An 18850-nucleotide genomic window follows, 5' to 3' on the forward strand; every position below is an offset into this window, starting at 1 on the left:
GTGGCCCATGGTGTTTAGCACTTTCTAAAGATCCCCCTTTGGGATGTGGTTGGTTTATGAGCAAATTAGTTCATGTGATTTAATAGCCAAGTTGCTGCCCAAGGCACAACTTGGAATTGGTTTAGAAGGGTGCGTAACACCATTAGAGAACCATTAGAGAGTGACGCTTAGTGGATTAGAAAACTAGAGAAAGCTTAGACAATAGGATTGGTTGATAAAGGGCATGGATCATCCAAGTAAATGAAATTTACAAGAGACTCCATGAACCAAATGTTTCACCTTTGCCTAGCATCGACCTTGAAATCCAAAGGAAGCGTGGTATAATGGTCCTCTATACTAAAAGGTTACGTATGGAAGTCGGAGTACGTCCACACTGACGTTGCACGTAGGTAGTCATCTTGTCCTCTCAAGGCTGAATATGCACCTTCAATTGAATATGTATATTCAGCTGCATCCGTCGAAACTGTAATTGTGGAAGTAGAGCTCGCCATGGCCATGGCCGCCCCTCTGCTCCGCCCTCACCCGCCCCTCCATCATCAAAACCACCTGCTCCACTCCTGCAAAGCCAGGCTCTTCGCCATTTCCCTCGTTTTCAATCTCGTCTTTTCCATATCCTGGCTCTGGCCCTCCTCCATCGTCCCTCGCATGACTCAAGATCCGGGATCATGGACTAGACTCGCTTCTCTGGCCGCAGAACGAGCTGCTCTTTACGATTGTAACGGTAACGGCGACTTGTACGTCGATACTCTCCTCTCGTCTGGCAACGACACAGAGGAGCTGCTCTGCGAATGCTACGAATGCTTTACAGGTCCGCGATGCGCTGACGCTGTTCCTAACTGCGATGCAAACGTCAACAGGCAAGCGCTCTTCTCCCAAGTTCCTCTTCAACTAGATTCCGGACACACTTTGTGCTCTCCAAGTCAATAGTGGCAACAGTCCAATGCCCCGATCACAGCCATTTGCTGGATCACGAGTTCATTGCGTTCACATGTGCCTTGTCCATCTGAATGCAAGATGTGAAGATCTATAGGTAACCAGACACTGGCTGAATCCCAAATGCTCTTGCGGTCTTAAAGCAGTATCAAGAAAATGGTACTGAAATTTAGTGGTAAGAGACACTGATCAAGGCGTTACTTATGGCGTTCTCTAAAGAATGTGGTGATAGTTTAGCCAGTTTGTCCCACTGCCTTGCAGCTATTTGGGTAAATATATTTAGGTTCGTATTACCCTCCTCATAGAAAAAGCGCAGGGTGGGATAAAGGGGCTCTTTCAAATGTCAACATCCCCCAAATCTCAACACAAGGGAGGATGTAAGCACTTCCTTGTTGTTCCAAAAGATGACTCCATCTTGAGGAAGCCGCGGCAGCCCAGTGGTAGGGTTGCCAGCCTACCAAGGCGGCCGCCCTCGTTTGATCCCCTTAGGGTAGAGGCACGGCAGGATGCCCCTCGATAGCCTCAACCGGGTGTGTGAGTTGGGTGGGTGAGTTTTATTATTTAAAAAAAGAAAAAGACCACTCCATCTTGCTCTCAATTTAGTTCAACAGGCCACCTGGCATTTGTACTCTCCCTCTAATTGACTCATAGAGACTCAGCACACCCCAAATCATGATTCTTGGGATTTGGGTCTCCTAAAGTCTCCTAATCATATGAGATCATGAAACTGTATCAAAAGTCTTTAGAATGTCTACAAAACAAGCGTAGATTTTTTCAAATATCAAATTTGCCTCTCAATGATGACCCATAAAGTGAAGATGAGATCTAGAGTAGACTGTTGTCTTTGGAACCCAGCCTATCCCAAAGCACACTATGTGTGAGCCTCTGCGAAATTGTTGACGCCCCTCTCCAATACAAACTCGTAGATCTTGGCTAGTGTGTGGCCTATCATGAGAGTGTTGTAGTACCCCATATCCATGGGGTTCCTTGCTTTGTGTATCGATACTATTGTGGTGGTGCTCCAAGAGGGGGGAACCCATGGCATATGATTGAATATATGTGCTAAGGACCTCCTGCATATGTGCGAATAGCTCCATCCATAATCCCTCATGGGCTTGGGCTCTTTTGTTGTGGAGTTGGCATAGTGTAGCTGTCACACTCCATGTCGTAAATAAGGTAGATGCAGTGGGCCTCGGTAGGAAATGAAATATCAAATGTCGCCTAATTGATGTGGCATATGTGTGCTAGATTACCACATCTCATTAAGCATGTGTGATTGGAAAACCTACCTGTTATGGTGTGTAAGGCAGCATGAGATTCGCTATGCCTTAGACATCATCAAATGTGCTAAATCCTGCTTGCATATGAGGTGGGATCTCATCTCTCAACACTAAGCATCAAACCACTAGCTCTAGGACATCTTCTTGGCTAGAGAGCATGCTATAGATTGAGTCGTGCATGGGAATGATCTAGAGGCAGTATCCTAAGTATCCTAAACCATTGATACAAGGGCATTTAAGGCATGGGCACGCTCTACATCGTCTCCAAGGAAGGTCGATAGCTCATGAGATAGGTGGATCTCATAGGCCACATTGAGGGCATGATCAAAGTGTATCTATGCATGGGTGATGGCAGGGTAGCAGCCAAGATCACAAATGCGAGATAAGAGTAGTCGGTGCCAAAGGGGTAGAGGGGACCACAAAGTTCTAAACAAAGGCTAGCCCTCCCATTAAATGGTTCACTATACTTGTCCCTCCGCCATGTGGAAGCAAGTGAGGTCTCTAGATAAGACATTGCTAAGGCTATTATAGATGATCAAGTCATGTACCGCCCCCATCTCCAAACAGATATACTCCTTTACTTGCGGTGCATCATTGAGTCCTCACTATCCCAAGCTCTAATGAATCCACTTATATTACTTTGAGAGGGTCAGATCCAAAATTGAGTAGGCTCACTTGTACTTGTCTACTCTCTCTGCATGTGTTTATGTCCCCTAGAAGGTAGGTGCCTAGAGAACTCCAGGATGCCATCCTGTATCATCACATACGAGTGGTGGTCCTTTATGGTAGCCTCATGCAATTAGGATGATCTATCCAAGGAAAGTAACACTACAATGATGAATGGGTGTGTGATCACATCAGATGTTTAAACTCATATGTTGTGCATGCTCCTCCTTCCACATCATAGATATGAGTGGTCTAAGGTATGATTTGAAAAGAACTATTGCACCCCTAAGACCTATCTCTCCTCTTCTCCTTCCTTCGAGTAGACTCCTTAGTGTATCTAGTCATTATGGGTAGCCCTCTCTTAGGGCTCTCGTGTGTCTTAGTATAAAAGATAACATCTCTACCAATCATAGAGTACCATTGCAATTCAACATAGCCATGTACAATCTAGCTTGTACCCTTATCCCATAGGCTTGACACCTTCATATGTTGGTTTCATCTTTCTCTTTTTTCTCAAATGATCACCTTACCGTCTTTTATGCAGTCCATTTCCCTTTTGGTCTTGTTCCCATTACTCTAAATATTTTCTCCCTTGCTGCAAGAGTGTGAGGTCATCATCAGGGTATGTCCTAGGTGCCATCTGTGTTATATCACTCAACCCCATATGAAAGTTGATGAGAAGAAGAAGAAGAAGAAGAAGAATATATTATCGTCCTCTGAAGACCAAAAATCGGCCTATGGGACCTGAGCAATACAAAATCCTCATACACAAAGGCTGCTCCCTTGGAGGGGAGGGTATTAAGAGAAACTACCTTTATGTCTTAGGTGAGTTCCTGTGCTTGAAAAGCTTATAGACAAACGTTCCTTAAGCTGGCAGAGAGAGAGAGAGAGAGAGAGAGAGAGAGTAATCTTTTTATAAGGCTTCACGGGCCTATGAGCCAAGGTATAATCAAAATAATATCTCATACAAGATGCTATGGGCTGATGTAAGGGCAAGTGGGGCTCTTACCGAGTGCTATACTAAGAAACCCAAGAACTAGAACTCAAAAATCATAAATCCTAGAAGAAAAAGTAGGAGATGTTCAGCTATAGTGTTGATGCCATAATAGTCCTTCAATGGGATGTCTCTTGTTATGGCGGGGTCACGACCTTCATGGTCTCTGTATCCTATGGGCAGTTACACGTCGACTTTGATGGTCCCCTCTGAGTAGAGTTAGGATAGATTGGACTACTATCTTGCATGCTCTATTCAACCTTTGCTCTGTGAATGGTTGTTGTTGCTGTAGGCTGTAGGTCCACAACTCCTCATCGCCTCATTGTGCTAGTCCACTCTACCTTAGCTACCTCCTCCTCCTCCACTCCACTATCTCCTGGTCCCGATGGAACATGTAGAAGTCTGTGGCATGCCTGTGTGTTTGGTCTAGCTCTGTCTATCATCATCATCTCCTGCTATCCGATCTATCTCATTAGGGTCTCTGCATGTTGCTACATCTCAATCAAGTAGAGACCAATGCAAACTTGCTCATGAAAGTGGATCAGTTGAAAAATGGTCCAAATTTGTACCCCTCTTGGGAAAATATTTTATCATGGCTTTATTATACAAAACATGTATCTCTTCTACCTATTAACCATGGATGGGTTTTTGCCACACGGAAGCTTGGAGAAGAGGATGGGTTTTTGCCACACGGAAGCTTGTAGAAGAAGAGCCTAGGAAATCTTGCCACATGTCACCCTTGGACTCTTGGACTATCACTACCTCTCACCACCCTTGGACTGTTGGACTTTTATGACTCATGGATTACCACAAGCTCTTAGACTACCACCCTTGGACTTTTAGACTACCACGGGCTCTTGGACTAGCATCCTTGGACTCTTGGACCATCAACAGCCCACATATACACACGCACACACCACACATATATACATGTACACATGCACAACACACATATACACACATGTATACATGCACAACACACATATACACGTATGTATACAAGCGCGCACACACATGCATGCACGCACATGCACACATCACACTACAAGGTACCATATGCACGTGTACATATAGGCATGGGGTGAACACATATACACACACATGCACATGCAAACACATACATACACACGCATGCACGTGCAAACACATGCATACACACACATGCACGTGCAAGCAAAGACAATGTGTACACCATACACATAGGTAGGGGGTGCACACACATACAAATATTCACACATAAGCAGACACTCATACACTGACACACACATGCAAGTGTGTGCGCAAACACACAAACATACTATCACACATGCAGATAGATGGACGCACATAAACACATACGTAGGCACGTGTGTGCGCATGCACACACACACAGACAAGTGCATATGCACACATGGACATGCACATTACACACACATATATATACACACATCACCAGACACATATATAAATAGTTCTTTACTTATATGATTTGATTAAACAATCATTCAATCGATATAGTGCTTGAATACTGCACAGATGCCATACTAGTGCTTTACTTATTTACTATACATAATCACATATGCTTTATTTATATTTTTGTATCTGTAACATTTGGGAGCCCTATAATGTTGTCCATGCGATAATCTCCTTAAGGCTCACGGGATACTCATTCTTGCATCTCAAGTCCATGTGTATACTCTAGAGGCCCATTGAACACATAATTCCTCACATTTACAATGGGTTTACAACAACAAGCTATCCTCATATTGTCGCTTGACTGCTCGTTCTTATGACTAATTCAACTCTCCTATGTGTGTGTGTGTGTGTGTGTGTGAGAGAGAGAGAGAGAGAGAGAGAGAGATGCACGTGTGTAAGGGAGCATGTGTGTCTTGTGAATTACTTATGGCACATGTTTTCACATGGAGCAAGAGATGTGTGCATGTGTGTAAGGGAGTACATGTGTCATGTGAAATATTTGTGGCAGACATTAGTTCTTTACATGGAACATTCAAGCTCTCATTGGTAAAAGAAGCTTTGATTTGGGATATTTTTGTGCTTCCCTCAACCACCATGAAAATTTCTCTCACAATCTTCCCTTATCGTTAAGTTTGGACCACACTTTGAAAAAGTGACCTTATGAAGTGTATTGTGTACCCATATGTGTATTGCTTTTGAGAGATGATGACTAATCTCCATAGGTGTCAATCATTTGAAAGGCTTAAAGATTCCCATTCTTCAAACCAAGGATTGCAATAATTGGCTCGCTAGAGTAAAATTGAGTAGCAAAGGGGTATGCAATATGGCATGTTTGTAGGTTCCTTTCTTCTCCCTTCTCCTTGCCCTTTTGTGCCATGTGGCAAATTTGGCCACCCGATTTACTTGGCCGCACAACTAGGTCGACTACACGCATCGCTAGATTGTATGCATCATGAGTTTGAATGTGGGACCCAAACCCGTCGACAAGTCAAGGTACCCATGTGGGGAATAAGGGACATGGAAGGTGGGCCATGGCCTTTAATGCTTTCTTAAGAGCCAATGCACACAGTCCCTTTGAGGCATGGTTGGTTATGAGCAAATTAGTTTACATGATTAAACATAAAAAAGGCCGAGTTGATGTCCCAAGTCACACCTTGGATTCGCTTTGGAAGGTTGCCTTACAACACTAGGCTTGATTTTTGTGCTAGTTGATTAAGAAGGTTGCAGGAGTAAGCGGTTGAAGTATTGTGAACAGAGAGCATCGATCATCAAAGCTAATGCAGTTTAAATCGATAGTTGAGCTCCAACTTCCAACCATGATTCATGCAGCCTGGGCAATGGCCCAAAGAGGAAATCTAGTGGCAAAACAACTAGAAAGTCTAAATTCTAGGAGGATGATTTCCAATGAGCTAATTTGAAATGTTAATCGCTGAACATTGACTTTTGAAGAAGCATAATCCCAAAACGTAAGCAGGAAAGATATTGGATGTTCCAACCAATGAGATTGGTGTCCCACGTCCAAGGAGAATTACGTTCACAGTGACGTTGCACGTACATGTCTTGTCCACAAGCTTCAAGACTGAATATGGGGCTGCTGCTGCTCCTCTTCCTCGTCCTCGGCTTCTCGCCATGGCCGCCTCCTCCTGCTTCCCGCCGCCTCCTCCTCCTCCTCCTCATCGTCAACACCACCTGCTCCCCCCCTTCAAAGCCAGCCTCTTCGCCATTTCTCTCCTTTTCAATCTCGTCTTTTCCATATCCTGGCTCTGGCCCTCCCCCATAGTCCCTCGCATCACCCAAGATCCCGGATGGACTAGCCTCGCTTCTCTGGCTGCAGAACGAGCTGCCCTTTACGATTGCAACGGTAACGGCGACTTGTACGTCGATACTCTACTCTCGACTGGCAACGAAACAGAGGAGCTCCTCTGCGAATGCTACGAATGCTTTACTGGTCCGCGATGCGCTGACGCTGTTCCTAACTGCGATGCAAACGTCGACAGGAAAGCGTCTCTTCCAATTCTCCTCCCAATTTTCTCTTCAAAATTCCTGTCACACTTTTGTGCGCTCCACGTCAATAATTTCAACAACGCCGTCATAGCCATGTGCTCGATCACGAGTTCATTGCTTTCCCATGCCTATGCAAGTGGTCTGGATTCCGCAAATTGCTGAGACTGGTCTTAAAGCATGTTATTTGGAAAAAGAAACATCAAGAAAATACTACTGAAATTTTAGTGGTAAGAGACTTAGTGCCTTGCAGCTCTTTGGGTAAACACTAATTTGCTTCAGTTCCAGCATATAACCAGTAGCATCCCTCCTCATAGAAAAGGTTTGAATAGGTTAACCGTAGGGGTCCCTCGTTGTGTCGCATGTAGTCTGTGTGCATCTCATCTGTAATCCATGATGCCCTCATCTCATCTAACTCCTCAGCATCGCCCGAAGTTGACTCAGATGCAAAGAAATATGTGACATGTGTCTCTGCTCGGTCAATTGGCATCATCTCCTGTTGCTCTCTGGTCTGTCGCAACAGTGTATCTCTGTGTCATCGCATCTCTATCAAGTAGAGTCCCACAGACCTGGTCGGAAAAGTGGATCAACCACGTAAGTGGGCCAAAGCCAAGCCCCTTTTGGAAGAGGCAATGGTAACGTCCTCGGTTCTCATAGTAGACAAGGCAGACACATCCTATGTCTCGACCACTCCCATCGTGCACGGTCTGCGACTCTCCTATCCTCAAGATACCGGGGTCTAATGATGAGGCCATACTCCAATATCCTTAGGAAATGATCATGATAGAACTGTGTCTTGGTGGGAAACTCCTGATCTCCCCCCCAAGTTTGGGACGTGTAGAGCTGGAGGAGGTCCAACCAAATGATAATGTTGATCTCCTCTCGTGGGAACAGCTTAGGTGATGCATCTAGGCTATACTGAAAGGGGGAAAGTCTATCCACCTGGATCCCATAACTGCCCAACCATACACACTGCATCTTCTCACTCCCTAGGTCATTACCCCCTCAGCTCATACTCTACCTGCCACCTCTATGCTACACGCCTACGCATCACAGCAGCACATGGCCCCCCTGGAAATCCTGCAGCAGCTACAACAGCTCTCTAGGGAGGTGCACCACATGCACGTTATAGGGGTAGAGCAGCAGAGACAAATAGACACTCTTAGGTACGATTTCCCCATGGCCTAGGCAAAGGCCGCTGATCTCTGGAAGGAGATAAAGGACCTCCAATGCCGGGAAGAGATATCGGAGCAGCCCCACAATAGAGGAGCAAATACCCACGATGCAGACAGCCATTGAGGAGACCTCCAAGTGGGTGGCTGTTGCGGTGTTGCAAAGGCAATTGTTTCAGCCACTCTACTTGAGCAGTAGTAGAGAGCCAATAAGGCTCTCAACATCAAGGTTCATGGGGTTCCACATTCTTGTGAGCTCCGCCATCTCAGATGCTACAACCTTTGTGACCACCACCTTGGGGGTGCCAGAGCATGTTATTGAGGGAGCATGGGGGTCGGATGAGACTTTAGTATATGGGGATCTTAATCCTTTGCAGGCAGAGGAGAGGCAAGCCCTGCTACAGCAACAGGATACCACTCCCAGGGAGGGGAAGTGTGCAGTAACATGCGAGGGTTGTCTCTTGACCATCTAGACAAGGACCCTTTGACTGCATAGGGAGATGGGGTATGGATGCAGTCTTGGAAATATCTACGTGATTGAAGTAGTCAACTCCAAGAACCCTACTCAGAAGACCTAGAGCTTTTTCACGCTTGAAATCCCATGCATTCATCTTCTCTAGACCTTGGTTATTAACTGGCCTCCTTTTCAAACCGGACACAACCCCCCATAGCCCTTTCTCTATAAAAAGTAGTCGAACAAATAACTGCCATGAGGGAAAGTTCCTCCCATCAAATCTTACTACAGATTTCTCTTGGAAACCAGATTTGGACCAGGATTTGGAGGACAAACTATCCATGCTGATATACTGATCACAAGCTTGAAGAAAGGTGGCTCTGACACCACTTGTTGGAGAATTGATTAGACAAGGGCTTAAGAAGCTCTCGGTTAATAACCAGTCGCAAGCAGATTTTGCATAAAATATAAGGAGAAGATTGATTTAGTAGAGACCACAATCACAGAAATTTATTGCTAGAAAGTAGAATGAACTCCACGCATCCCTACGGGGCTTGTTGTGGACGTCCTAGAAGCATAATAGACCACAAACGGATGTCAACAGCTAGACACAGCTCTAGGACAAGAGAGAGAGCCAAATTGACTCAACATTGCATAAAACGACCTCATAACAAGCTGCTGGTGTACTATAGCATATACACCATAGCACTCAGCCAAAGACCTCCACACAGGTTCTGGAATGAAGGGTGACATGCGCCTTGAAGCTCCACTACTTGACTCTAACTAACGCGACACACAAAACTGCTCATATAGATGCTGGAAATCGTGACTGTAGCCAAGGAAGAAGAACCAGGTTTTAACTCGCACATCAGCAGCTCCAATCAACCCACGGGAGCCACCTCCACTGATGTCTCCTTGTCGCCACTAGAGGTCACTGTGACTGTATCCAGGGAAGAAGAACCACGTTTTAAACTCGCACATCAGCAGCTCCAATCAACCCACAGGAGACACCTCCACTGATGTCTCCTTGTCACCACCAGAGGTCACCTCCTTCCGACTCTCATGGAAGAATCTGAAGCCTTCCAAGATGGAAGAAGCCGCCTCTTGTGTTAACACTGCCTTCATGAGCTCTACGTGGGCTGCTGCATGCCTCAGTGCCAAGTGGCTAGCTCCAAGACTAGCCCCAGTGACCCTTAGGAGAGAGTCCTCTCACCACAGGTTTACCACAACAGTTCCAACATTCCTCTAGATTTTGATCAGGAGCACATCATGGAGGGATACCTTTATTACAGTCTAGCACGTTTCCCTAGAGACCTCACATTTTGCCTCAGATCTCCAAGAGGAGGGGAAGGCATCCCATATGCTGTCTTATACCCGGATATCATGGACTTTTCAAGTTATCTTCAACACCTCACGCGCAGTATTTCTCTTGGAGTAGCATGGAGACAAGATGGAGATAACAAGATGATGAAAAGGAAAGTTTAGTCATGAGAGATATGCCCAATATATAGGCACATGTTACATCCAAGAGTGACATCATATGTGAGCTCAAGAGAGCATCTAGATCCACAAATTTCTCCTAGTATCTCTCAGCTTTCACGGATGAGACGAGGGATACAAGAGGAGTTCGAGGATCAGGCGGGGTCGCAGTATTGTACAGGTCTTCCATTGCTGGAGCCATCTCCATTGAGTGGAAGGACGCACACTCCCGATTCATGTGGATCCGGATCCGCCGACGCACGGCCACTCGTGACCTTTTCATAGCAATATGCTACTTCCCGCTAGACACATCCCACTTCGCCAGAGTGGCACAAGAGGAGGGTGAGACATCGCCATATGCACCCTTATATCAGGATATCCCATACCTTTCAGCCCACGGGGAAGTTCTCCTTGTTGGGACTTCAACGCCAGGACGAGCACGCGCTAGGCACCACTCCTGGACTTCCGAGACGACTCTATCATGCTACCAGACATGGAACTAGACGGAGCAGGTATGACTAGGGTCTCATCGGACCGACACGGGCCTGTTACACCATATGGACGCGCTCTCCCTGATTTGGGCAGGATGCATGATCTCATCATCTACAACGGGCTTGACCTATGGCCCTCCGCAGGTGGTTTTACTTGCTTCCCACACGGGGGGGGCACTAGTGTAGTAGATTACATCATGGGATCCCCTACCTTCACCTCATGTATCACCGACTTCACCGTAGCACCACTCCCTCCAGGAGCTGATCACACATACCTATTCTTTACTATCGCAACCCCACGCTTAGCCACACCACACACACCACATAGGAAGCACGACACCTACCACGACATACACCTTGATCACTGCCTCTCCCTTGCCTACTTTGGACGCCTAAATAGACTCCTAACCTACATCGATCACTACTACTCATAGAGGACCGCGCTGCCCTGATTAGTCGCACACTCCACGAGGCTGCCCTCCAAATCTTTCCCCACACCACACGTCCACTAGACCACCACCTCTTGGTTCTGTGCCCTGCAACAACTGGTACGATGCGGAGTGCAAGGCTTATCGCCGATAACTCCGACTTGAAACCAGATGTCACCTCCCGACCACACCAGACACGGTACGCAAGTACCGACGTCTCGTACGTCGGAAGCAACAGGCATTTCTTCGTCGAAATGAGGAGTTGCTAAACATCTTGTACAGCAACAACTCTAAGGATTTTTGGCGGAGATTCCTTGAGCGTAGGTCTCCATCACCCCTCACCGACACGAGAGTTTGGCACACGTATGCACGCCATCTTTATGATGTCCCACACCAGCCTACTCCAGATCTCATACACACACCTCGCCCCACCACTTGCACGTTCTTCACCAGAGGGGGAGTCAAGGACGCGACATTGAAACTGCACAATGGTCGAGCTAAGGATCACGAGGGGCTATGCACTGAGTTTATCGCATATGGGTAGCCTCGATCCTAGCAAAGTTATTCAATGACACAGTTTGCCTTGGCTTCCCCCGCACTTGGACACTTAACACCATCACCCCCATCCACAAGGCAGGGGATCCCATGGACCCGAGTAACTACAAGACTATCATGATTGGATATGTGATGTCCAAGATCTATGTAGCAGTATTGGATGCGTCGGTCAGCCTATTCGCAGAGATGAGAGGGCTCAGAGTAGAGGGTCAGGCCGGTTTCAGGCGAGATCATGGGACTATGGATCACATACTCACACTCAGAAGTATCATTGAGGAGGCCAGATCACAGAAGGAGAGGATATATTGCTGCTTTGTGGATTTTCGCAAAGCCTTTGACACAGTACCTCGAGCTCGTCTCATCACATGCCTACAGACACTAGGATTTGATCAGGAGATCATCTGGGCAGTCATGGCACTTCATGAGAGTGTCTCAGGTTGAGTTCGGATAGGCGCAGGTTGGACAGATGAGATAATGAGTACCATAGGGGTCAAACAGGGTTGTCCCTTATCACCAATCCTGTTTGGCCTCTACATCGAGCTTGAGACTTTCATGGGGGCTCCCGGAGGGACCGGTTGCTCACTTGCCGGGATCATCATCAGGATTCTTCTTTATGCAGATGACGTGGCACTTTTGTCGTCCACACCTGAGGGGCTCCAGCGACACCTAGATGCACTGCAGGCTTTTTGTTTATCCCATGATTTGGAGGTCAACCTTGGCAAGACCAAGGTCATGATCTTTAACACCTCTCAAGCAAACATGCAACGGAAGCAGTTCACTTTTGGTGGGTCACCAGTTGAGATCGTATCCTCATACACTTACTTGGGGGTCATCTTCTCCGGCCCGATCTTCACGATGAGACCAACAATGCAAGCTAGACTGAGTAGGGGATATGCCTCACTGGGTCGGCTAGAGAGACAGTGCTTCCACTCCACTTCCAGGACCCTTGGACCAAGGCTCTTCTCTTCGACTCCTTGGTTCGACCAGCCGGTATGTATGGCAGCCCTTGTTGTGGACCTGACATGTCAGAGATAGAGTGGATACGGGTGGAGCGCCTATAGATCCTCATGCTCTCACGGATGATCCTGGGGAAACCATCTGTACCACATCACATCATTCAGGCCGAGTTTGGTGCTTCTTCACTTTAACTAGATGCAGCCTTTTAGACCATCACATATCTACACCGGGTTAGATCATATGGGGACTGCACATCAGGGAGATAGAGGTTGCCATGGTTGGCTCTCGATTCCTCCATGAGGTTGGCAGTAGAGGGAGACGAGCAATGCTGGTATGCATGGACTCACAGATGGTTTGTGAGACTAGGGTTTCACATCGATAGGATACCTCCTTTTCAGTACAGTTTAGATGCCCCTCCGGTACTCCCACCTACCATCCGGATCGGGCCACACACCAACCAGATCATTCGAGAGGATCTCCTGCAGCTACACACCTTTAGGACCTGGTTGGAGTCGAGGGAGCTTCCAGTGAAGCTGAGTTTCTACAGAGATTACTGTCTTCGTATTTCGGAGGAGGGATTCATCACACCACCGGGATACACTGAGCTTCATATGCCTCACTCACTATGGATCTCCATCGGACAAGCAGAGGGGATCCCTAGGGAGCATCACATATGCATATTGTGCGACTGTCAGGAGGTTGAGTCGGAGGAGCATTTTATTTTCAGGTGCCTAGTGTACTACGAGATCCGAGGTCGCTACCACTGTCTCTTCTGAGACGGCTCCGGACTCCTTTCCAGATTCCTCGCCTACCTAGATCAGAGATGCCTAGTGACCTTCATTCACGAGGGGGTCTGACACAAAGAGTACTTACTCAGGCGACGGGGCTTGGCCACACCATCAGACACCTCTCAAAGCAGGATCACAGAGTTCTTCCCATCGAGTGACATTGATCGTCCAATCTCTAGCCGCAGACGTGACAGAGACCCCAACCCGACGATCGCAACACAACACACAAGACATCGAGGGGACACACAAATCACTCTGGGGAACCTCCCGTCATTGTTTAGACCTGGGATACGTCCCACGGGAGTCACGGTGGCTCTGGTCTTGCGTCGAGCCTCCTCCAGGAGACCGAGACGCACGACACCCCTTGACGAATGCTAGCGTCCCATCATCGGCTATGCACCAGCCAGGGCGACATGACATACGGAGGATTCTGCTCCTCTCCAGTCTTTTTTCTTTTCATTATCACACTCAGATGTATTTGATTATGTATGATCAGACTTAGGATTTAGCACGGGTGATGATGCTCGTTTTAGTAGCTCCACCCTTACTGTGATTTATATCAAGATTTCTTTCAGGCTCATATTGGTCTTCCGAAGACTCTAATAAAATTTCTTTCTTTCTTTCTTTCTCAATCAGGTCCATGATTCTCTCAATCACACCTACTAGAACCTTCTACTACCTAATCTGGTCACTCTAACCACCATGTGGTGATACACAAACTTACACAAACCTTTTCCCTAGGTACACCCCATTATATCAATTTGTCCTTCATTCCTCCCCCCAAATTGATGACCTCATTCCTCAGCAGTAGTACATGGGATGCTCCATGGCTTGCCCACCATCATGTGGCAACACACATGGCCCCAACTTGTGACTCACTCCTAGGACTCTTGGTTTACAACTGGAGGATTGGACAATGACTATGTATGGAAATCCCCATGGGTCCAACAAGGTAAAACCTCAAACAAAGGACTAGCAATCATTTAAGGATGGACTATCCATGGCAGAGAACCATTATTGACCACACATACAAAAAAATCTACTTTGAAGATGTGGGAAAATTCTCCCCTTTGATGGCATATCTTGTCCTTTTTCCCCCCTTTGATGGCATATCTTGTCTTTTTCCTGTGAAGCTCGATTGCTATCGCCGACATTGCCTCCAGATCTCACAGGAGGGTTTCATCACGCCCCCGGGCTATACACAGATTCATCTACCGCATGCGCTCCGGATTTCACTCGGCCAGTTTAGGGTTTCGTCACACTGATTATGGATCGAGAGTGGACGCGCAGAGGGTATCCCACGAGAGGGCTGCATCTGCCCACTTTGCGACCTGCAAGAGATCGAGTCGGAGGAGCACTTTGCTTTTAGATGCCTTATCTATTATGCCATCCGAGGCCGGTACCAGTGCCTATTCCGCGACGGATTCGGCTCCCTCACACGCATGCTGTAGTCCCCGGACCAGTGGTGCCTTGCCGCTTTCTTACATGAGATGACCCGCCACCGAGATGCATCTCTCCGGGCACGACAGCATGCGCAGCCCACACAGCGTGAGGACACTCAGCGACCCATCACTGATTTCTTCCAGTCACAGGATACCTCTCCTCAGTCTAGCCGACGACGGAGACGTGAGTGAGAGCCAGAGCCATGACAGCTACGCCAGTGGATAGACTCACACATCCGGATCCATGACACCCTTCTATGCTATCAGCACGCCCTACGGGGTCACCGTCGCTCTCGTTCTTCAACATAGGGCCTCCCGCTGCCCTCGACGATCGAGCTCAACTAGGCAACGTGACGTCATAGGCCAATCATCCATCGCAGGGTTTTTTTCGACCTCCCATTTGATGGGCCCTCTATGATTGGCCTCTGACGATCACCACAGGCATATATAATATTTGTATCTCCCCCCTTCTGCTCCATTTTTTTGTGCCATTTTTTGTATCATCTGGAGATAGATACACAATTTTTGCACCAGGACTAGACACACCGTCCTTCATAACTTTTTTGAAGAAACGGTTGGTCGGACCGTTTTGAGACTGCCACCGTTATGCTCATTGTACTAGTTATCTTTAGTCTCATAGACCTTCACGGTCTCTCGAAGACTTTAATAAAATTTCTTTCTTTCTTTCTTTCTTTCTTCCAAGCTACCATAGTTTGAGGTACATTGTCATTGGAGAGGTTCTTGGTGTAGACATTCTTCACTTTTTCTTCTTGAATTTCATCAATGTAGATCATCAAGCAATCTTTCTTCTTGTGATTCTTCATAATTCCCTTGGAATGTCCAATCTTCTTGTACATTTGTTGTAACTCAAGGAAAATATTCATGGAGAAGAGGGTCTTACCACTTGTCATTGCAGGGGCAGTGTCTACTCTTGTACATTGAAGCTCATATCTCATAAATGTATGGCAAAAAGAAATCATTGAAATGTAAATTCATCTCATACATCATGATAAGCATAATTTCCAAAGTGTTAGTGACACTTGGAGACTTGAAATCTGAATGAATATCAGTCAACATACAGATTTGAGAGTCCAGCAAACTAAAATAGATAATAAACATCATAGTTGACTAGTCAATTGATTGGATTAGTCAAACTTTGATTGGAATAGTCAAACTTTGACTGAACTTCTCCAAGTTTCCCCAATTCGGGAAGCTGAGAGCTGTAGGCCGAAATTGGGGAGGTAGAGAGCAGCAAACAAGGGGCTTTTGGAAGCAATGAAAGCCTCCACTGAGGACAACTTCCAGTAGGAAGGAGAGGCGAAATAAAACGCGATGTCGCCCATGAGAAGACCACCTATATCTGGAAGAAAACGGACTGCAGCAGCTTGACTATAGCGCCATTAGAGCTCAAAAGTCATGAGGAGCTTGCTCATAGCATTGCTAAGCTGGAGCCAAGAGCTTGAGTCGACATTCTGAGCACACCGGAGGAATGATGAGGTAGAAGCACGGGCTGTAATCAGGCAATGCCGGGCTGTAGAGCAGCGAGTTTTGCAGATCCACCGTTGAGAAGAAGCGCCTTGGAGTAAGGAAGCTTCCGCTAAGAGGATAGGAGCAATGGTGAAGCGAATCTCATGGATGAAGCCCTCCTAGGTCAGCCAAGAAGAGGATAAGATGAGGGTGAGGTTGGAGAAGAAGATGAAGGAGGTGATGACACGTGGCACGTGTGGGTAGAAGCTCAAGGAGGATCATACAGCTCTGATACCATATGTTAGAGTAGCATGGAGACAAGATGGAGATACCAAGATGATGAAAAGGACATTCTATTCATCAGAGATATGCCCAATATATAGGCACAAGTTACATCCAAGAGTGACATATGTGAGCTCAAGAGAGCATCTAGATCCACAAATTTCTCCCAGTATCTCTCAATTAGGTCCATGATTCTCTCAATCACACCTACTAGAACCTTCTACCACCTAACCTGGTCACTCTAACCACCATGTGGTGACACACAAACTCACACAAACCTTGTACCCCTAGGTACACCCCATTACATCGATTTGTCCTTAAATTTCATTGACATAGCTTCACTTACTGAGGTGAGCTAGTGGAGATAGTGCAATCTTACACATACTTGGGGCATTCTTCACAAGGCCAGTTTTCATAATGACCCATGCCGCCAGGGCACGATTCACATGAGGACAGGGAGCTATGGCTTGAATAGAGAGAGTGTGCTTTGAGGTACACTTTCAGGATCCACCAACGAAGGGCTGGCTTTTCGACACACTAGTAAGGCCAACTACCCAGTGCCATATATGTAGTCCCTTTTTGGGAGAGTGATCTCTCGGCAACATAATGGAGGAGATTTGAGCGGCAACAGGTGACTATGGGGTCTAGGATGATTCGGAGTAAGCCCTTAGTCCCCCATCAGATAGTACAGGCAGAGTTTGCCATGACACCACTCCAAATTGATGCCATTTTTCAGATCGTGACATTCCTCCACAGAGTTTGGGCCTTACGTCACTGGAGAATGCCAAGGTTGCACTATAGTCATCCAGATGGTGAGCAAAGAGCGGGGTCAGTACTGCATGGTATGCATGTTTATCCACATGGTTTGCCAGTAGGGTATTCAGATGGACCGGCTTCCCCCCTTTCAGTACAGCATGGATGTACTGCTCTAGTTGATCCCTTGAGACGAGATTAACCATATCATACGGTTAGATCTTCTCCAGCTCCATATGACTTCTTGAGAGTATGGAGGATGGACTCACCATCAGACCCCTCTACCTAGAGGACAGAGGAGTTTCACATGCACTGAGGATTTCCATTGGACAGATGCAGGTCTCGTCCCATTAGCTAAGGATTGAGGCAGGGTGAGCTGTAGGTATACCCAGAGAGCAATGGATCTGTATATTATGCATGCAAGGGAAGGTTGAGACAGAGGAGCACTTCTTATGTACTTGCTTGCCCAGCCTACTATGAGGTCCAAGGACGATACCACTACCTCTTTCAGGACGAGCACGGCTTTGGTCCACTCTCACGGTTGATCCACTTCCATGACCCGGTCTGTGTTGGGCTCTATCTAATTGAGATGTGATGGCACAAAGAGATGCTATTGCGACAGATTAGATTGCAACAGAAGATGACCGCGCAGCAGGAGGCTAAGGTAGACTGAGTTCAGCGGCACATCACGGACTTCTATACATTTGAGTCAGCTCCAGGACATAGTGGGGTGGAGGAGGACGAGCTAGCTGACATCAGAGCAGTATGGATTAGTGGGAAGAGACGACACGGCACGAAGAGTGACTAGAGCATGCACGATTGACTTCGGTCTATCTCAGCTCTCCTCGAAGGTGACCACTAGAGGCGAGGTGTCGTACTTGACATAGCCCACCCGATACAGAGGTCAAGGAGACCACGTCCTCCGCCACAGTGACAAGCAGCTCGACAAATGCAGTTCTAGGACATCTTTGCTGCCCACCGGAGAGCCACCATGGCGTCGGGTTTTGGCTTTTGAGTTTCACTTTTCAGTTTTGTGTTTTGAGTTCCAGCTCTTCAGCTCTTTAGCTTAGCATGGTACTCAGCAAGGGCCCTAGCGTGTCCTTTGACTTAGCCACATAAGCTTGTATGCATGAGGGCTTCCAAGGATGTTAATCTCTCTCTCTCTCTCTCCCCGAGTTACACACATTCAGGTCTCGGTTGGCAGCTCGTGAGCTCCTTGTGAAGCTCAGCTTCTACAAAGACCAATGCCTACC

General features: G+C 47.0%; 1 protein-coding gene across 1 annotated transcript in view; it reads left to right on the forward strand.

Annotated features, from left to right (window-relative positions):
* Nucleotides 1–430: 430 nt before the first annotated feature.
* LOC147884487 (tryptophan aminotransferase-related protein 4-like) overlaps nt 431–18850 on the forward strand; it is a 38490-nt gene continuing 20070 nt past the window's right edge. The window contains exon 1 of the mRNA XM_087398790.1: nt 431–857. Coding sequence (XP_087254916.1) covers nt 490–857 — 368 coding nt within the window. The 5' untranslated portion in view covers nt 431–489. The remainder of the gene's footprint in view (nt 858–18850) is intronic.

Source organism: Dipteris shenzhenensis, chromosome 27, assembly GCF_047967505.1.
Source record: "Dipteris shenzhenensis isolate YYH24624 ecotype China chromosome 27, Dip_SZ_1.0, whole genome shotgun sequence".
Lineage (NCBI taxonomy): Eukaryota > Viridiplantae > Streptophyta > Polypodiopsida > Gleicheniales > Dipteridaceae > Dipteris > Dipteris shenzhenensis.